Raw genomic sequence first — 20945 nt, 5'->3', positions numbered from 1 at the left:
TTTAAGGGAGATTAAACTGCCTGATGGGAAGGTGGGCAGCACTTTGGATCTTAAATCAGCTTGGGAAATGGGAGAGAAAATATTTATAGGAGGTGATGCTGAGTTGTTGGTGGAGGCAGAGCAGTGGTTGCGGCTTGCCTTCTCCTGGTTAAATGTCACCAAAAGAAAAGGGAAAATGCTTGGACAAGCCTATGTACCATGTTGGCATGGGACGTATGCTGGTTTTGAGAGATTTTTCCCGAATTTCTGCTCCTCTACGGCCTTGGATGCTCTCTAGCATGTTGTAACTTCGATCCCTAGTCCCTTTTAATGAAATTTTGCCAACTTTGAGGTAGATGACATCTTGCTGGTGCTCTCCTCCAAGGTGCGGAGGCAGCTACCTCAGGAGCATGGCTCCTGAGTGCTCTTGATCATCTAAATTGGTAACGCTTGAACCTAACGGGGATTGATTGATTTATTTATACAACACGGTGTGTCACCTCTACGGTCAGGAAGTGTGGGGTTTTTAATGGCTTATACGCCTCCCGTCGCCACCATGTCGCGCCAGCCTACACCCGCCTGCGGCGACCCGCCTCCTCCCGCCTCGGAGGAGGGAGGAGGCGGGCGGCCTTAGCCCGGCCCCTCGTGTCAGCGCAGGCGGGGAAGCGCCGCGGCACCGGCGCTGCTGTTTCCCACCCCCTTCCTGCCTCTTCCCCCGTCGCCGCCGGCAGCGCTCAGGCCTCGATCGCAACGCCAGGCCGCCGCCGTGGTGAGGGCGGGCGGCGGCGGGGCCGAGGGGGGAGGGAGGGAGGGAGGGGGGCCCTGAGGCGGCGAGTCCGGGGGTAGGCCGGCCCGCCCGCCGGCCGGGTGGCGGTTCCCAGCGCCTCCGGAGAGCCCCGAGAGCCGGGGCGTCGAGGTGGGGGGCTGCAGCCGCTCTGGCTCTCCGGCACCCGGGTCGGGTTGGTTCCGCCGCAGGTCGGCTCCGTCCCGGTTCCCCGCTGTAGATCCGAGGTGTCGTTTCCCCCCCCTTATCCCGGCTGAGCAGTTAACAGGGGGGCTGAGGATTTTCTCTCTCTCTCTGCCGGCTGAACAGGGAGCCTGCGTCGACTGGGATCCGCCTCTGGAAGCCCCGGGTAGGTGGGATGAATCCAGGCCTCCCCGCCATCCCAGCCTGCTGAACAGCGAACGTTTAACAGCGCTTCAGCCTGCGCTGGCTTGGAGGTAAGCAACACTGTAAAGCCGGCCCACAGCTACAGCTCTTGTGCCTTTGCAGCTCTTCAGAGCATCTTAGCCCTTGGTAGCACATAGGTTTTCAGTTTGTGCCTGGGTTATGTCCCGCAAGCAGCTGAGGCTTTAACAAATGATCAACGTTGCTTACTCAGTTAAATAGAAGCCGGGCATTAAAATTGGTACTGTTTGGCTTTTAAAAGGAAACAGGTGAGCATGTAAATTTCGAGCATCTGGTAAGAACTAGGACATAATGTTAGAATGGCTTTTCACCCCCCATATTACATGCCTTTCTTTGAGACAGATCCAATACTGGTTGAACTAAAATGAGAAATACAGCTTGGATTCAGGAATACATTAACAAAACTTTGTCCTAAAGCCACTTGACAATAGTACCATTGAGTCCTCTTTTTGAAAGGAGGCGTTTTGCTGTATCTGATGGGTATGCTGGCAGCAGCTCAATACTGTCATGCAGAATGCAGGAGAACTGGGAGTTGATAGATATACTGGAAGAGCCACTGTCAAATGGGTCTTTGTGATACAGGTGGAGAAGGTTCTCTTGTGGGTTGATGGCACATCCTTGTCGTTTACAAATAGCTCTTTGGGAGAGCACACTGATGGAGATGGCTGTCAGCAACCACAGCAGAGGAAGCTGGGTGTTTTTATCCAGGGGTGGATCACCTTCTCCACCTTAGTACCACAGTCTGTTTATATTGGCCAGTCCCAGAGTGCCTGTGCTGTTTGTGGAGAGTGATTGTGGAGGAACAGAACAGCTTGGGGATGGTTGCTCTGGGCCGGTAAGAGATGTTGCTGAATTGCTTTGAGAGTCTTGCATCCCAGGTAGCAGCTGAAATGAAGGCTTTTAATGAAGCAGAGGCTGAAGCCTGTGACTCTCACATGAAGTGTGTTGCACTCTGGCTTGAGATCTGGATCCTAGGGGAATCTAATAACATTGGCATTGCTTCTCTTCAGCCTTTGTTGTGTAAGGGCACAGGAGCTGCACTGAAGCGACTGGTGGTGTAGACTGCGATGCAAGTGCCTCGTGTTGACTGTCTTGTGTGCTAGCTTACGTGTAGGAGTTGGGAATTAATATTCACACTGTGGAAGAGCTTGGTGAGATTTGTGGCCTGCTTCCAATGTAACTCTGTCCCTTGCTGTGCTACTTCAGCGCTTTCTAATTCAGCCTAAAAAATCAAAAGGACAAATATCAGGTCAGAATGTTGTAGTCTCCAAGTTGTGTCACGCTGCAGGTGCCACACTTCAGAAGCATTAAAATGTTTGCCAGAACCATCTGAACAGTACGTAGATGTTAACCTTCGGACAGGATTGCCTTGGCAGTTGTTTTAGGGTGTATTTCCACTTTCAGAGAAGAAACTCCTTGGTATGTCTGGGCCTTTACTTTTCAATCTCTTAGGAGGAAGGGTTGTCAGCCATGTCTCGTTTCCAAGGCAGTTTGTAGGGAGTTGAAGTAAGATGTGTACCTTCCAAGTAGTGATGGGAACTGATGTGTTAGATCAAACATGGGGTCTGTTTTGGTTGTCCTGTATTTGGTGTTAGTCACCTGTCAGGTCTAGGAAGCACCAGTTCCCAGCCTGCCTAACTAAGAAACAAGCTGCCCTGTGGCAGTTTGTTCCTAATCCTTGTGCTTAGTTATCATGAAGGTAATTTAATGATGAAAAGGTCTTTGCTAATGACTGAAGGCCTTAATAGCACAAACTATGTTTTTTCTTAAAATCCTATCAAACTGTTTAACTTGATGTCTTAGTTAAATGTTGCATTAATTCAGATCTTTGGGTATTGATTTCTTGAGTTAGTTAGAACAGCAACTTGTTTTCTAAGGATTTTCAATTAACATAGAAATAATGCAGCATAAATAACTATTCCTAGTTATTCAGGGGCCTCCTATCTTCTCTTAAAAAAACCTCACCAATCAAGTAGATGCAAGTTAAACAGCTTGGAGCTGTTAATATAAAATGAAATTGTGCTTCTAGTAAATCTAACTGTGGCAAATACAAGAAGTCAGTCTTGCATCTTGTCAGTCTGCCTGTATTTTCAAATAACTTACTGAAGATTTGGGTGTTCTTGTCTTCTGGCTCCTGTGCATTTTAATTACCTAGATGCTGTGGTATTCTACAGGCTTCTTAATGTTCAAAGTGATTCCGATGTAACATCACTTTTTCTGTTTTTCAGTTCTTCCACTGAAGAGTTGAGAGGGGCAGGAAGAGGGACCCGACTGTGAAATTGCATCCAATGTAACTAGATTATTTCTTTTTGTAACCCTTCTAGTGTAAACTAATCACATTGTATCATGGCGGCAGACTCCATGGAAATTGATGATGCTTTGTATAGGTAAGAATATCTGATTTTTAAGCATGGCTCTTGACTTTTCAGCAACACGTTTACATACAGTAATGTGAAAACCAAGGCTTGAAAACACTGTCTGCTGCTGGTTAGGTAAAGGTGTGTGTACTTGTGCTGCTGTGTCCCTCCTTTTGTAAGGCAAAAATCCCAAAGTTTTCAGGAAGTGAAATAGAACCAACTTTTTGCAAAGTTAGCAGTGAGAACTCATTGAATTGAAGATACACTCCATCTTTCTGTAAAACTGTTCCTTTATTGGTCTCATAGCATGTGTTTTCTGACCATTATTAGTATTTGACCAGTAAAAAGCATAGGTAAATTAACATGGAGTTGTACAAAGTTCCAATAGTATCAGTTGTGTGCTTTTTGGAAAATAGGAATAATACTTCTCCTGTTTATAATATGGATTCTTTTTCTGCCTTTAGCTTGCTTCCTCTTTGACAAAGTAGATACTCCTCTCTTTCTTGTTCCTCATCTCTTTTCACTACCTTCTTTTTGCCTTCCCTTTCAATGTGTAATTTATCTCCTTCGTAATTTCATTTATTCCTCAATCTTTGCCAGACTTCTCTGTCCTTATGAACATCGTTAGTATCTCTGTTATCCACCAGACTTCAGGGTGTTGGGTTTTGGGTTTTTTTGGTAGCTTTTAAAAATTATTTATTCTTTTCTTATTAATTTTGTTGTAATTTGTTAGCTGGGAGTGGCTTGAGATCACTTGGCATGGCAATAGTTCAGAGAGCCTATACTGGAACAAATTATATCCTTGGAAAAATGTGGTGGGATGAAAAGCTTCTTTATATATTAAAAAAATACTAAACTAAAGTTAAGAAATCATTTGTATGTCGAATAAATGAGGCTTCTTTTTAATTCAGCACGATGCTTCCTGTGTTGTATGTGTCATTTTACCTTTTGGCACTGGTCTTATGAAAGTAGAAGGTGGTATTTAGAATGGTTTAAGTTTAATTGTATAGTTGGAAACTAAGAGTCTTTCAGAGCTCAGGATCTGTCTACAAAAGCTGCTGCACCCTTTGAGTTGTAGATTTCCGATAACAAATAAGTTCTTTGGCTTGCTTGTGTCTTCAGTAGTTAATTCCGAAAACTTACTATCCTGAATAGGTTTTACACTGATTTAAAATTAAAAGTTATTTCTCTTCTCTTAAACCTGGCACTGTAAAGGTCAGTGCTAAATGCATTTCACTGTTTGGATTGTGAGTGTAAATGTTTCATTTGATATACATTTATTTCCTAAAGCACTGTACAGTTCAGATATGTGCATGTTATGTCCTCAATTTCTTGTTGAACAGAGGACTGGTAAATAGAACTCTGCACATGTCACTGGTGACACACATTGATCTGAAGAAGTTGGTATTGTAGATCAGAAACTAATTGGGATGATAGAATAACTGAAAATATTTGAACTTTTTTGGAAATGACTGGGAATTCTTGACTTGCTTTCATATGTTCCTGACTTTATTTGTATCTTGTTTTGATCTGAATTTATCTTTGCTGTAGTCGGCAGAGGTATGTTCTTGGAGACACAGCAATGCAGAAGATGGCTCAGTCTCATGTATTCCTGAGTGGTATAGGTGGTCTTGGTGTGGAGATTGGTAAGTCTGGTAACATTTATTTAAGCAGACACCAGTGTGTGTAAACATACTGGCCCAGAATACTTATAAAGCTTATTTCAGATGTAGTAAGTGTGTCTGAAGTATCTGAGTGAATTTATATGGGCATGATGTGTATGAGTAACATAACAGATGCTGGAAAAATGCTGGACTTCTCTCTAGTAAACTTTTTACTAAAACATTTTAAATTTTACTTGAAAATGTGCTGCCATGGGCCAGATTGCTTTACCCAAAATCTTGTGTCTTAGGTGAAGGTGGAGGGTGGATAATCTCTTATTCCTTTGGGCATCAGTATCAACAAATGTAATATGGGAACAGCTATAGCCTGAATTATCCCCATGTAGGAAACAGGGAGGTAGGAGAACAGATGCAATTTGGTGAAAAATGCATGACTGCCTTGATGCAAGAGATTCCTTAACAATTTCCCTTACTCTTTATGAGCAAGACTTGTCTTAACTGGCTCTTACCTGGGGTATTACCCTTTCAGTTGGCTTTAATGGTACTTGGCACCAGATGCCAGAACAGAGTCATGGGGTTTTGCAGTTTATTGTCATGACTGTCTCTGTAATCATGCTTGTGGGCTGAACAGCTGACAAATGACAAATGTAGAAAGCCTTTTTAACCTTGCTCATGTTAGTCTGCTTTCAGTGGTGCTGTAGAATGCTTGAGCCAAATGTAAAAGAGAACAAACCCTTAAGCTGTGAAGTTCTTAGCAATGACATACTGTTATTGTCCACCCACATAACTATCCAATTACAGATTTGCAAGAAATTTGCGACAGTCGCTCTCTCTTTCTGTTTTTCTTTTCAGCCAAAAATATAATTCTGGCTGGGGTAAAGGTATGTAAAACAGTTTTGTTGTTGGGTATTCTTGGGTGAGCAGGGGAAAAAGGGGATGATGCTGCTAGCTAGCTAATCTTAAGTTTCTGAAACTGTCTTTCAGTAGAAGGATTGCAAAACATTTGGGGACCTGGGGGTGAAAACTTAACAATCTGGTTGTTCTAGTGGTACAGTTCTAGTGGTATGGTTTGAGTCTCACATCAATGTCCACTCCTCTCTGAAATACCTCATAGAATATTTTAAGCAGCTGCTGATCAGACATTGTACAAAGTGGCTTCTCTTAAACAGAGTGGTATAAACTCAAAAGCCAAACTATTCAAAATATATTATCCTGTTCTGACATCCATCAGGATCCTTTTGTGTAGATGTTAGAATGGTTAGATATTTTAATCCAACAACTGCTTTTGTGCTGCTGGGATTATTTTTTTTTAGAGAGAAGCCTTTTAAAATTCTTTCTTCCAATCAAAAAAACCCTTGTTTATAATTTTGGGAGTTTGTTAATTTACAGATTGCAATTGCCTCTTAATTGCAGGGTGGAAAAGTCATCCTCAGTATTTAAATGTTCTCATCACTGCAAGCTGGGAGGAAAATGCTTAGTGAAATGCATATTGCAGATGCATTTCTATCTCTCAAACAGTAAGAGTTTTCTTGTAAAAGAGGTTGGAGGAGCTTGTTCTTATACGTGGTAGAACTAAATCTTTTGCAGTGATAGTCCTCCAGCATTTTATATGAAGCTTAATCCATCCTTTCAGATGCTATGACCATGTACACTTCTTCCAGTAAATGTTTTCTGCCAAACTTTCTTAGGCTCTTACAGTTCATGACACCAAGCAGTGCACGAAATGGGATTTGGGGATCAACTTCTTCATCCATGAAGATGACATTACCAGTCAAAGGAACAGGTTGGTGAAGGCTTTGGAGTGAGCTAGAACTGAACCTGAATAGGAGTAACAGTTTCATCAGTGACGAAAATAACTGTTTATTGTATAAGAGCTGCTCATACCTATCAAATACTTGTTAAACCCTTTCTCTGGAGTTTCTGGCTTTGAGTACAGTGCCCAGGTAGGTATTAGGGGAAGACTAGGTTGAGTTCTGAGTCAAACATCTCACTTCTTGCAGTTGGGAGCTTGTAATGTAAATGTAATAGTGGGGGCCAGAGTGCATTTCTTCCTTGGGCTTTCTCCACCACCTGTGTGAGACTAGAAAACAGCCATCGCACCAGATCATCAGTGAGTCCTGTTGTATATTGGACAGAGCTGTTTTCCTCAGACCTGCTAGGAATTTAAGTGTGAATAAATGAGTTGCTGATTGTTGACAGGGGACTTCCTGAGGGACTCTTGTAGGGCATGTGTGGTATGAAATTCTGTGTTGAAAATTTAATTTTGTAGATGCATAAAAATCTTGAAAGTTGCTGTTCTTTCAGGGCTGAGGCCACGCTTCATCGTATTGCAGAACTTAATCCATATGTCCATGTAGCAGCATCAACTGTACCACTAGATGAAACCACAGATCTGTCTTTTCTAAAGCAGTACCAGGTATGTCACTCTTAAAGCAGTTGTATGTGGTACTTTGCTCAGAGCAAACAACTTGGATTTTTTAATGTAAGTAAATAAAATTAAGACAAACTTAAAAATACATTTTGAGATGATGTAAAGAAAGTAGGTCTTGTATTACAACTAATGAAATAGTCGTGCCTGTTTTTTTCAAGTCTGAAACAATGGTTTTGTGTTCCAGCACTTTCTTATGACATTTATTATGGAATTTACTGTAACAATAAATAGCTGAGATTGCCATACAAATTTTTTTTGTTATTTGAAGGTGAAACTGACTTTTTTTTGCAGCTACATAGCACAGATGTTTTACATATATTTTGTGTGCTGTATTCCAGGCAGTAGAAACTCAGCCTATGTAATTAGAAGATTATTTATGTATGTATCTAATTAAATGTAAGCTCCTCTGTGGTGGAATCAGGATGTTTTCACTTTTTCACTCAGCTGTTTCGTGCCTGTGTACATGGCTCAGTAGAGTTGGGAACTTACTGTGTGGTTATACCCAAACTCACGAAGTTTCTGAATGTCCCACCTATAATAAGCTTTGTAAAACTGAATGGGGTGCAGTGCATATGCTTTGTAACCCAACACTATCCTAAACTTTAAAATAACGCTTGCAGAAATTGTATGTCTGCAACCTGATGAGCACCAGTACTTGAAGCTTGTGCAGACTTCTTGGTGTGCGCTGATGAGTATCAGTTGTTTTGCTAACTTTAATCTTAAAATTTAAGATCTACATTTTTTCTGAGATTATCCATAAGTAAGTACAAACATAAGTTTTCATAAGTACTCTGATTAGGTTTTGAGTTTCTCAGCTGTAATAAAAAAAAAAAACAAAATCAGGACACCTGAGTAACTTGCTGTTAGTACTACTTTTTCCATGGCCTGAAGATGTTGATTGCTTTCACTGTCTTAGATTTATTTCTGTTCTTGTTCACAGTGTGTCATATTGACTGAAGTAAGTCTGTTGCTGCAGAAGAAGATTAATGACTTTTGTCATGCTCAGCAGCCACCTATTAAGGTAATAGAAAAAAATTAAACACATGAATAATCCATACAGTGAGCATTCTGAACCTCCAACATGTTCTATCTAGAAAGCTTGTTATGAGATATATAATTCTATGCAGAGAGCATGTTGATGGAGCAATATGAGTTTTGGGAGTACAGTGCTGCTACTCTGTATGTATGTCTGGTGTTATCTAGATACCAGCCCAGATAACCATAACTTTGTTCATTTAAAAAAAAAAAAAAAGTCTGTTAAAGAACGTTTTCGCTGTTAACTCATAATTGGTCTGAAAGAACATGCTGAGACAGTAGTAAAAATGGCAGTATTTCACTGCGTATTTGTGTGATTCCTGGTTTTTGTGTAGGGGTTCAGAAATGCTCACGCAGGTTCAAAGTCTGTCATGAATGCTGTGTTTTAGTCAGTGTCCTGGTGCACATGACAGGCTTCCCCCATAGAAGTTAAACCTGCCAGCCTTGAGCAAGGTTGAATGTGAGAGGTCATTCCTTCAGCTTATGCTGATTTAAAGATACTCATGATTTTTACTTTCTTTTGTAGTTCATCAGTGCAGATGTATATGGAATATGTTCACGTTTGTTTTGTGACTTTGGTGATGAATTTGAAGTGCTGGATACAACGGGAGAGGAGCCAAAGGAGATCTTCATTTCAAATATAACACAAGTAAGGGATAGAAGTCGTTGTGCTGCTTTAATTTTTTTGTAATGACTTGTTATTGCCTATGTGGCCAAGCAGAGTTTTTCATTTCAGCAGCCTGCTAAACAGTTGAAAATTGGTGGTATAGCAGAGGCAAACAAAATTACTTTATTCTTGTGTCTGGATTTAAACCAGTGAGTGATAAGGTCCTAACACTGTAGAGCACACTGATACATCCTGGTTATTACTTACAATGTAACATCACAATATTGAGTCTTTTTTTTGAGAGAGAGAAAGAAATAAATGAGGTGATGTCTAGAGAAGAGGATGTAGCCTTGGTGTGGGGGTAGATTAAGTCTTCTAAGGAAGTCCTGAAATAGGCATGAAAATAGCCCTTTTATTCTGAGAAACTGCAGCACATGTAGAGGAGGACTAATGGAATGAAAAGGGGATTGAGAGCTTGTTTTGAAAAGAAATTTAAGGGTTAGTTTTAACCTACCAAAGCAAAGTCAACAAGAAGAGGATATTATTGCCAATACTTCCAATGCAGAATGTTAGAGAGGTTGTCCATTTGATCTTGTATTACTGTTTTATAAATGGAAATGACTTGAGCTCCTTCTCTTGACTCTGGAAGTCCAGACTATAACCTCACTCATCCAGTAGCAAGTCTCTTGTCCTATCTCCAGCCTAGATGTAATAATAACCAAACTAGAAGAGTTTGTATAGCAAGTTGGGTTTGATCTGAATTAAAGCTCATGGTAGTATGATTTGGATAGCCTGTTATTTGGTATCTTTAAAAAAGAATGGATGAATTGATTCTTCTCATTAATTACATAAAGAGTACACAGTTATGTTTCGTGGTGCTGATTGCCTGCCAAGTCAAGGATTGAAGATACATCTCTGTGTGTGTATATATATATATATATATAACCTGTGATTCATAATCAAACACCTGAGTTTAGTTGTACCTTGTTTCCACCCTCTGAAACATAAAACTGACCAGAATTCCAACTCAATACCAAAAATACCATCAAGTGGCTGTTCTTGTCCTGTGGATGGGATCAAGGTGGCATCCTGTTCCTAAATCAGAGAAAAATTTTCTCTGGTCAACTCATTTGCCATTCTTCATGCCACAGAGAATGTAGTCCACTGTAATTATGTTTTATGCTACTTAAATGAAGTCCTTCTAATACTGGCAGCTCAGGAAGGGATGGTAGGAGGCTTTACAGGGCAGGCTTGATGCAAATCCACCATGTTACAGCCTGAGCTGGACCACAAGGTGTTGATCAGCTGTCCTCAGACTGCAGAGGGGTCTCTGTGCACGTGGGAGGTTGGCATGACATCCTGTGACAGGGGGAGATGATGTCCAAGATTCCTGCAAGTGTAAGCTTGTTTGTGATCTGCTTGAGGCTGTGGCTTTCCTGTATTTGAGGATGTCCAGCTTTGTAAGCTTTCTAACTTTCAAGAATGAGTTTGTGGTGTTCTTTTTAAGGAAATCAGATGGAAAGGAATTCACAAGAGTTTGTTTCTTAATGTCTGTGAAAATTTCTTTGTACATATAATCTATTTTAGATTTGGAAAAGGAGGTAAATTTGCTACTACTTCAGAAAAGAACAGTGAATTTGACTGCTAAGAACTAACAAATGCCGTTTTCTGACATGCTGAGAACCATATAAGGTAAAAATGAGGAAGTCTGTGTTATGAAAACACTGTTAAACTGAAAATAGGTAACTCCTTGTTGTGGCAGAACTGAGGTACTAAAAGTATTAGAGGCTGCAGTTTCAATAGGCAAAAAGCTGCGTGTCTATGATAAAGTGTGACTCCTTTACATAAGACACTTTCTTCCTTGCTAACTGCCATTTCCACTTTCAGTCAAATCCTGGTATTGTCACCTGCCTTGAAAATCACCCACACAGGCTTGAAACAGGACAGTTCTTAACCTTTCGGGAAGTTAATGGAATGTCATGCTTAAATGGATCCACACACCAAATAACAGGTAAACTGTTGCTGACTCATTTGCAAGGTACTTATTTTTGGGTGTGTTTTAGCTTACTGTAAGGTTAGTTACTGTAGCCAGAGGAGTGCTGGGTTTTGTAGACCTCCAATGAGCTTGTACAAAAAAATTGCTTTCTGGTACAGAGGTCTTCCTAGTGTTCTCTTGACCCCATTTTCATTTAGTAAAGTCTCTGCAAACTCATCTCGCTGCTTAAGGAGTAGTGGGAACTCTCAGCTAGTGGAAATTACTTGGCAGTCTCTGAGGTTACCATCATTAGTTTGCTGACAAAACTGTTTTGTTTTTCGGATGGTCCCATAATGCCTGCTCTCTCTCATGGTTTTGGACTAAACTAACACCACTTTGTGTGTCACTGTTTGCCTTGTAGTTTTTTGGGTGACAGTTTAAGTGTACAGGGGCACAACTTGACATCACTCTGTGTCTAAGCATGGTTTTGAAGTTATTCTCATTATTTGTGTTTACTCTGCTTTGATCTGCATCATGCATGTCTCAAGGCGTACTGCTTGGTTCCTTTTGGCTGCTGGGGAATTGCCCAGTTCCCAGATCTGAATGCCTTTGTCTGGAGCAGAAGAGAGAGTGTGTTGTTTGTGGTTTTTTAACTCTTTTGTAGTCTGAGACAAAAATGGTATTCTTAAAATACGTGGTTGAGTCTGTTTTCTCTGGACCCTTTTGTTTTGCTAACGCTGATGCTGTGTTCAATTCCTTCCTCTTAATCACAGCCCAGCTTTTGGTTTCAGTTTGCCATGAATTAACAATTTTTATGTCTTCTTGCTTTATCTGAATGATGCTCCAGATGGTATGAGAGGAAAGATGTGACTTAAATGCTCCAGCTGTCCTTTTTGATTGCCAGTTTTTCTAGTCATGGGCTAAAATCCCACTCTGAGCAGCATACTGGACATTGCTGTGCACAGTCTAAATAAAACTGAGCATGATTTAATTTTTGTTACAGATCTGTGGTCATCAGAATTCTTGTTAAATCTGCTGCCACTTTAAAAAGGTTATTTCATAACAGATCATGTGAAACTAATACTTCAGCCCAGAAGCTGAGAGAGAGGGACAATCCTGTTAGGGGGATCAACTGTGTTTATTCTTTCAAAGCAAGTTTGCACACTACAAATTCACAGCATAAAAAGCATTGTCAAAACACCACTTTACGGTGTACAGAATTGTAGTATCCAACGACACTTTTAATTATCAGTCACTGTTTATTCTTTTCAGTGGTGTCACCTTATTCCTTCAGCATTGGTGATACATCAGATATGGAGCCTTACTTACATGGAGGCATAGCTGTCCAAGTGAAGACGCCCAAGATGTTTTACTTTGTAAGTGTGTGTTTGACATGACCAGGTTCTTGAGTGTTAATGGTCTGAGCACTGGAGGCAGCGTTCAGCAGGTACATGATTTGGTTACCCGTGATTTGGGCTTATGCTAGCTTTATTGGGTAAGAATAATGTTACTGATTTAGTACACTGTAGAGAGTAGGAAATACCTCAAAGTTACCTGCCAGTGTAGAGAAAAAAACCAAAACTTATGGGCAGCCTATCCCTGTACTGCTGGAGTCTCCATGAAGGTCTACGAATATGTGGTTTCTTGGTGGCCTTCTGAGAAGAGTCAGTTAGATGAGTTTGTGTAAGAGGGGTTGCAAGCTACATTGCGCTCTGTGCCTTTTTTGGGCCTGCAGAAAGTAGATCCTGACTGCCTGCAAACATTCTTCAGAAAATCTGGGAGCAAGGACCAGCTGCTTCTGGTATGAGAATGCACATCTCAGTATCTTGTCTCTGTGAAACAGTGGCTTCCTGTTCTTCCTGAGTGGCAAATTTCTGCAAGCAAACAGCCAGCTGCCTACAAAATCTCTGGTAGCCAACCTCAGAGCAGTTTAAGAGATGGGTCTTGCCACTAGGATATGGAATGAGACTCTGACCGTTTTCGTTTGACAAAACTGGCAATAGATGATTGGTTTATGCATTTTTTAGCATTAATAATAGAGAGAGTAGCAGCAATGCTAGTAAGAAAGGATATTTGGTTCTTAATCTTTCCAGGAAGAGTATCGTTTTGTCAGGTAGTGGTGACTGTTGTGTCTTTAAGTAACTGTGTTTTTATTATGAATTCTGTTTTTCCAGGAACGGTTGGAAAAGCAGATAACAAATCCATTATGCCTTGTCGCAGATTTTAGCAAGCCTGAGGTAATTAGCACGTGGGACTTCGGGTGTAAGGACTTTAACATTAAAACTACATGGAATGTAATCTGCAGATTTATGTGTAGAAAAATACAATTTCTTAAGTCTGTTCTGTAGTAGTTAAATATGAATTTAAAGTGTGAAATAAGAGTGAAGTATCAGTTTGTGTTGTCAGACAGAATATTCTTTATGGTTTAGATCACAGTAGAGACTTGTTATCTATGATTTGCACCAAGTATATTGCAAATGCATAGTGCAGCTATCTCTGCTGTTTAAAATATCAATTTTTAATGAGTCTTTTAATTCATAGGATTGTAAATTTTTCCTGTATTTAATGATGTTTGATAAAAATCACTCTGAAATCATAGCTGGGAGAATCAGAAAAAGGTGATCATAAATTAGTTGGAAACTGGAGTTAACAGTGTAAGCATAATTTTTTATTTATTTATTTATTTATTTTTTAAAATGACTCCGAGGTATTCTTAAAATGCGAGAGGAAGCTAGGAGTACTTGCCTCTAACACAATTTTAGCTAAGTATTTTGTACATGCAAGGCATATAAGTCTCAGGCTTATTAAAATCTTAAACTGAAAAATGCTGATCTAATGGGTTTTTGACTTGCATGTTCAGATTTTCTACTTTTGACTCTTAATGCTGGGCTTTGTTATTGATGTTTGGCAAAATGCAATGCATTCTAATACCTAGTTAAAAGATTACCACATTTTCCAATTTCAGCACTAAATTCTTTTGGGGACTTTTTAGTTGGACTTAGTTGAAGTGGATGCTGAATGTGTGTGAAGGGTATTGCATTACTGCTGAGCAATACTTTATAGTCCCAGTTTGTAAAAACATTAAGGTATTTTAAATAACGTATTTCAAATTCACTTTTTAATGCCATTTAAAAACTTTCTTGGAGCGGTATGGTTAAGAGACAAGGAAGTGAAATTGTAATAGAAGAGTTCAAATAATTGCTCTTGTTTCCTTCAGTTTTCTCGAGTTTTTAACTGATCAACAGCTATTGCTGTTTTAACAGGCACCTTTGCAGATCCATGTCGCCATGCTTGCCTTGAACCACTTCCAGGAGAACTTTGGTCGTGGACCGAACATCGGGTAATGCAGCAGTCCTGTGTTTGCTAAGCTTTGAATCAGATAGATCTCTCCTTTTACTGTAGTTGCTTGGTTGGTGTTCAGCAAGGTATCTTGTCTGTCTGGTATTTAATAGATGACATAGAAATGAAATGTTGAAATCTAGATGAAAAGTGTTACTTAATACCCATCTGGGTTTGTAACAGGGCTTTCCCAATACAGCAGTGGCACTTTCTGGGCCCAGGTAGACAGAAGATGTTTCTGGAGGAACTCCTTCTCTGTTCCAGCTTTTTCACATTGTGGGGTTAATATGGAAAAGTTGTTTCAGTGATTTCGGAATTATCCTGTAGTTTATGGATTTAAAAAAAAAAAAAAAGTCTGAAGGATTTGTCTTTCATTTTCAGGTTTTTTTTTCCAGATGTAGTTCTTGATGTGCATAATTTTGTGTTAAACGAGACAAAACTACTTACAAAGTATAAATCTTAAGACTGGACTTGCACATGGTCTTCTCCACTGAGACTCCTGTTCTTGAGCTAACCCTCACATTTCGAAGTACATCTTTAATGCTCACTGTTAAAGTCATTATAAATTTCCAAACTCTTCCTACTGTATCCAGTGCTTTTTTTTTCTGTTGTGTTTGTAGAAGGACTCTGGAATGTTTAATGAACTCTGTAACAATAATGTGATCATTATTGTTTCTACCCTGGTGTCTAGGTGCCTTCAAGATGCTGAGGAAATGCTGAAAATAGCCATGTCTATAAGTGAAACACTGGAAAACAAAGTGAGTAAAGAATCATCATCATCATCATGAGTCATTTTTGATGCTCTCATTTCCTTGCCTAAAGGTCATGCTTTAGTTGTTGGTTCTTGTTCTGGTCTTTGTATCCATCTTTAGATGGATCAGCTGGCTTTCTAAAGGCCATGCGAGGAAACAGAATGGTGTTTCAGCATAGGTTCAACCAAACATTCACCTGACGTGGAGACTGAATCCTGTGGCTTTGTGAATCCAGTTTTTAGATAAATGTATATTACAAGTACAGGGTATGCAGTGGATCTGTCTTGGCTGGAAACCTTTTTGCTAGTCAGAGTGAAATAATTTGTCTTTTACTGAAGAACAGTAATCTATGAAAATGTCAAGTACTGGCTTGTTCAATTGAAGGGATAAATCTGTTGTTGTTATGTCTTATTTTTCAGCCTCAGGTGAATGGAGATGTAGTGAAATGGCTGTCTAGGACTGCTCAGGGATTTCTAGCTCCTCTGGCTGCAGCAGTGGGTGGTGTTGCTAGCCAGGAAGTCTTGAAAGCAGTAACAGGAAAATTTTCTCCATTGCAGCAGTGGGTAAGGCTGTCTTTGGTTTTGGATCTTTATTTTGACAGTGATGGTATGAATGTATGCTTGTGTGTAAATGCTGTATGATCAAAATAGCCTGAACAACTTCTATAACAGGCGGGAAGAAAAAAAAGCTTGAGACTGAATTTAGGAAGAAAATACTGGTGTGTATGATAAAAGTGCAGCCAGTTTTAGTCAAAATTTTCGCATTTGGAGTTCAGACATCACATTCTGTTTTCTCACAAGCAAGGAGAGCATTGGCTTGCCAGTGCATGGCTGCAAAGGTGTGATATAGTTCAGATGCCATCTTAAGCTACTATATGTAAGACCGGTCCTTTCAAACTGTCAGGATCAGTGTCAGAATAAAGTTAGGTTTAAAAACTTCATGGTCTCATTTGGGGGGTAATGTGCCTGTCAGAAGCCAAAAGCTTATGGCTCATGTTTCAGCGAGGTTTTCCCCTCTGTGTCCACTAAAATTGTGAACTGAACTGTAGGGAATTGAATGCTGTGAAGTCTTCCACTGACAGTAAAAACTTAGTGCTTCTAAATTTCTAGACTCTGTTGTATGTAGAAAATACTTACTTTGATGTTATTTTCATATATAAAATCCAAAGTTTTTCACAGGTTTTTACTGGGTTTTTTCTTCTTGTCTCTTTTTTTTTTTTTTTTTTTAACAGCTATATATAGATATGTTAGACGTTGTAACACCTCTAGAAAAGATGGGCTCTGAAGAATTTCTTCCACGGTAAATATAACTACAGTCTGCTGGTTTATGTACTGTTCACATTTGAGTCTCAAGCAGGCACAGAAGATGTTTTTTAAAGTTAGTTCAGTGCTATTTGCTGGAGGGACAGGTTTGGGGTTGAGAATGTGTGTCCTAATTTGAGCATGGGAGGAATAGGAATTATAGGGGTCTCGATCTGATTTTCTTCATGTCAAAGTGCAGTTTGGATCAATGATACTACTGTGGTAAGTGGCAACTTACTTGTCTTCTGGTTTTGTCTCCTATGCCTGCTTAGGGGAGATAGGTATGATGCCTTGAGGGCTTGTATTGGAGACTCTCTGTGCCAGAAGCTGCATGATTTGAATGTTTTCTTGGTGAGTATGACTGGCACTGTTACACTTTTTGCAAATGCTTTGTTGATACAGCTAATGTCCATTGTCTTGAAAATAATGAGCAGCCTTGATGATGTGTGCTGCTGTAGAATAAATGGTCCAAAATTGTAATTGGACTTGGCTATTATACTTCATGTTTTTCACTTACGTTTCTGACTGTAAAAATGTAATTTTCTTTAGGTTGGCTGTGGAGCGATAGGCTGTGAAATGCTAAAAAACTTTGCACTTCTTGGTGTCGGTAGTGGGCAAGACAAAGGATTAGTAAGTCACCTCTTAACCTCACTTTGCTTATTAAAAAGTAGTGTGACAAAGAATAATTAAATAATTAGACTACTTAAAACTTTTAAAAGTCTAAGCCTTATTTCAGCTTGGTCTCTACACAGAGCGTAAAATGGCCTCGGCATAGAGTAGAAGCAGTGTGCAATTGGAAGCAGAACACACTTGGAGCAGTGTTGCTGTATTTTGATTTTAAAACAAAAACTAATCAGTCAGTACAGACAGTGCTGGTAGCCACAGTGGATGCCAACAGCAGTGCTTTATTTTGACAAGTTTATATAGAGATTTCATCAAGGTTATTGCTCAGTGCTACGCTTGTAACTTCAGCTGTTGCTTTTGCCCCTTCTGACTTAGGTTACAATTACAGATCCAGACCTGATAGAGAAATCCAACCTGAACAGGCAGTTTCTTTTTCGACCTCATCATATACAGGTAGGCTTTCTTGTTCAATAAACTTTGTGGACTATTGTTCTGTATCTCCCTGTCTTGTGCCCCAGCTGAGAGCCAGTATCTTTTAAAAGAATACTTAGAACTACACTGGCATCCCAGTTACCATTAGTACCAGTTGAGTAAAATTGACTGATCTGATCTTAATTCATACTGGTGTTTTTGACTAATGAAATGTCTTGAACTTGAAAATCAGATGAGGATGTTGCATAAGAGGCTGCCATGTGTTAATGTGCCAGAAATGCTTTACTATACCATTTAAATTTGGGGAGAACAAAACAAAACAACAAAAAATAGCACTGGCGGAAGTGTTCTCAATAGAAGAGCTACTGCTGATGAACCTGACCAAAGTTGCTATCTTCTGACTTAATTCAGTCTTAATTAAGCTTGGTAAATAACTTGGCAAAAAGCCGCGTAGATTCAGTAAATGCACGATACAGAAATGATTGCTTAGACGCGGAAAGAATATCCCTGTATTTGCAAACACAGCCCAAAATAAAAACAGTGGCTCAGATCTTGACAGCAATTGTGAAAAGAGATTCCCCTGCCCAAAGCCCAGCAGCTGAATTTTCTGCCTCCTGTTTATGCCTAGCAAATCTGGGAACAGATTACATTTTGGATGGATAGATAAATGGAAGGTGAACTCTACAAGCTTTCAGAAGCCACACTGTCTTGAGTTCTGCTGTTCTAAGTGCTGATCCCTAGATAATTGAATGTAGTATGGCTAGAAATGTCAGGTAGGTTAAAAACTCTGTTTCAGTTTAGCTTCTGAAATTGGCTTTTTGTGAAATGCCTTGCAGAAATGTGATTATTCACAGGTGGTTTTGATGTCTATGCTGCTTAGACATAGTCCCAGTAACTAATGGGCTTATCCTCTGACAGTCATGAACTGCTCCTTATGGCATTTTTGAGAGCGTGAGAGGCAGCACGTGACATCAGGTTCAGTTACTCGATATACACTTCTGCTGCACCATCTAAGCACTTTCACCTTGTGGTCTCTAATGCACTACTTTAAAGATATCAATAAATATTTTATTAATCTAGTTTTATTTCTCAGGGAGATACGTGATTAAAGAATTTCCTTTATTGTACGTTTTGCATACTAACATTTCTGTCAATGAGTTGTCTGATCAGAAAATGAAGTTGATGCTTTTATATCCCAATTATTATTTATCTGAATATTGTTGATATATATATCTATTGATACTTTCAGAAACCTAAAAGCTATACTGCAGCAGAAGCAACTCTGAACATCAATCCCTACTTAAAGATTGACTCTTATATTAATAAAGTTTGTCCAGCCACTGAGAACACTTACAGCGATGAATTCTATACCAAGCAAGATGTGATTGTGACTGCTTTGGACAATGTTGAGGCAAGGAGATACATTGATAGGTAGGTTGTGGAAAGGAAGCGGGGGCTGCTTTTCATGTTCTTATGTGAACTCTGCTTTGCTATTCTTCATCTTCCTGATCTGCAACTGCTTGTAAGACCTGATAGCAGATTGTTCAGATTTATCTTGCTCCTTTATAGGGATGCTGGCTGCCATGAGGAAGGTTTATAATTCTGCTGTTGTGTGGCTGCTACTATCCACATGGCAGACAGCCTTGGACAGAGTTCTTGGAAATGTAGAGCTGTCAAGGTCTGATGAGGGAGAAAATACTGTGGCAGTCTTAAGGTTGAATTATGTATGCATAAGAATATGTATTTAAATTTTTAAGTAAGGACATTTACATTTAAAAAGAATCACTAATGCTTCTAATCCAGGTAGGCTCAGGTTTATGGTATGCTGATCTAACTTGAAATAGCTCTTCTTATTTAAACTATTCTTTTCCCAGGTTTGGTGTAAGCTTTCCGCTCTTCTGCAAGTGCCTAGACTCAATTCTAGTTATACTGCGGTAATGTCTGCAAGGGAAGAGTGTAGTGATTACACTGTATTCTGATTGTCTGTTTCTTTCCATGTCAGTCGCTGTGTAGCAAACCTGCGTCCTCTTATAGACTCTGGAACTATGGGAACAAAAGGACACACAGAAGTTATTGTGCCCCATCTGACAGAGTCCTATAATAGTCACGTAAGTGTTTTAAGACCATTGCTTACCTCCTGTAGCTAGTCCCATAATTCCCTCTGAATCTTTAATTGTTTATGTATCTGTCTAAAATAAGTGCCCTATTTGAGTTGCTGAAGTTCAGTACTAGTAGAAAATAATTACTTCCTTGGTTTCTTTGGTAAGAAAAGCTCACAGGAAATAAAATTTGAGCAGACTGGAGATACTGTGTTTGCTACCTAGCTGATGATTACACCTAGGCCAGTATTTAAAACCAACTACTTTATGAATCATGAAACATAAGCTTTGGAAAATATCCTAATTCTGAAGTATTTCCAAGGGACTCACTTCCTGCCGCCCCCCCCCCCCCCAAATCCCTTCTAAATAAGAATCTAGTCCCATGGTGGCATTGCAAAATGGTTTTGTACATGTGGGTTTCTTCTAGAACTGCTTTCTGTGTGCTCATTCTGTTCTTGGTGAGTATCACCTGCACAGGCAGGTAGGAGAAACACAAGCCTCTGTAGTAGGAATTAATCTGCCAGTTTCTACAAGCATACCTAACAGTTCTGTTTGAATGGGGAAGAGGGAAATGAACTTTCAAACTCTTGCGGAATTCCTCCATTTAAATTATTGTGAAATTGCCTTTACAAGGTAGAAAATCACTGGTTGAGAACACCATGAAATGGCGCCATGTGGGCACAGACACAGAATTTTGAGCATCCTAACAGTCTTGCTAGGGTCCACAAAGAAGGCAGTCTTTCAGACCTTGAGTGGAACAGTGTATTTTGTGTTGAGAGTGTATGTGAATGCGAACTGCTGTCTTGGAAAAGCTGGCTGGCAATTTCTTCTGTTGTTTGTGTTTCAGAATTCAGTTTTGCTTTCTGATGTTCAGTTTAGACTAGTCATTATAAACAGGAAGTGGCATGTTAGTGTTCATGAAACAAATTTTGTTCTAAACATAAATAAGCCACCTTGTAGTTTATAAGTGGAGTTTTACATAGTCTAGAAATTCTTGGTGCTATTATTAGCAATAAACTTTAATAAGCCTGCACTTACATGCAACGCTCTTTACTTACAGCGGGATCCACCAGAAGAAGAAATACCTTTTTGCACCTTGAAGTCTTTTCCAGCTGCCATTGAGCATACGATACAGTGGGCAAGAGATAAGGTAAGTGAATAAGCTTATTGGCATTTGGCATAACTTAATGTGTATTTGGAAAG

General features: G+C 39.8%; 1 protein-coding gene across 5 annotated transcripts in view; it reads left to right on the top strand.

Annotated features, from left to right (window-relative positions):
- The first annotated feature begins 635 nt into the window (after positions 1-635).
- UBA6 (ubiquitin like modifier activating enzyme 6) overlaps positions 636-20945 on the top strand; it is a 33921-nt gene continuing 13611 nt past the window's right edge. Inside the window, exons 1-22 of one of the 5 annotated variants that reach the window (XM_074905406.1) lie at positions 636-748; positions 1073-1200; positions 3493-3555; positions 5077-5171; positions 6000-6028; positions 6836-6930; positions 7452-7563; positions 8519-8599; positions 9140-9262; positions 11108-11231; positions 12468-12571; positions 13370-13432; positions 14459-14535; positions 15226-15292; positions 15706-15849; positions 16518-16585; positions 16860-16938; positions 17137-17217; positions 17587-17664; positions 18893-19074; positions 19646-19751; positions 20803-20892. In XM_074905406.1, coding sequence (XP_074761507.1) covers positions 3515-3555; positions 5077-5171; positions 6000-6028; positions 6836-6930; positions 7452-7563; positions 8519-8599; positions 9140-9262; positions 11108-11231; positions 12468-12571; positions 13370-13432; positions 14459-14535; positions 15226-15292; positions 15706-15849; positions 16518-16585; positions 16860-16938; positions 17137-17217; positions 17587-17664; positions 18893-19074; positions 19646-19751; positions 20803-20892 — 1839 coding nt within the window. In that variant the 5' untranslated portion in view covers positions 636-748; positions 1073-1200; positions 3493-3514. Of the gene's footprint in view, positions 749-807; positions 896-921; positions 955-1072; positions 1201-3396; positions 3556-5076; positions 5172-5999; positions 6029-6835; positions 6931-7451; positions 7564-8518; positions 8600-9139; positions 9263-11107; positions 11232-12467; positions 12572-13369; positions 13433-14458; positions 14536-15225; positions 15293-15705; positions 15850-16517; positions 16586-16859; positions 16939-17136; positions 17218-17586; positions 17665-18892; positions 19075-19645; positions 19752-20802; positions 20893-20945 lie in introns of those variants that run through there. The other 4 variants (XM_074905407.1, XM_074905408.1, XM_074905412.1 and 1 more) reach the window with 4 other exon arrangements.

Source organism: Athene noctua, chromosome 4 (genome assembly GCF_965140245.1).
Source record: "Athene noctua chromosome 4, bAthNoc1.hap1.1, whole genome shotgun sequence".
Classification (NCBI taxonomy): domain Eukaryota; kingdom Metazoa; phylum Chordata; class Aves; order Strigiformes; family Strigidae; genus Athene; species Athene noctua.
Note: the sequence above shows the minus strand (reverse complement) of the source record. Positions and strands in the feature narration are given on the sequence as shown.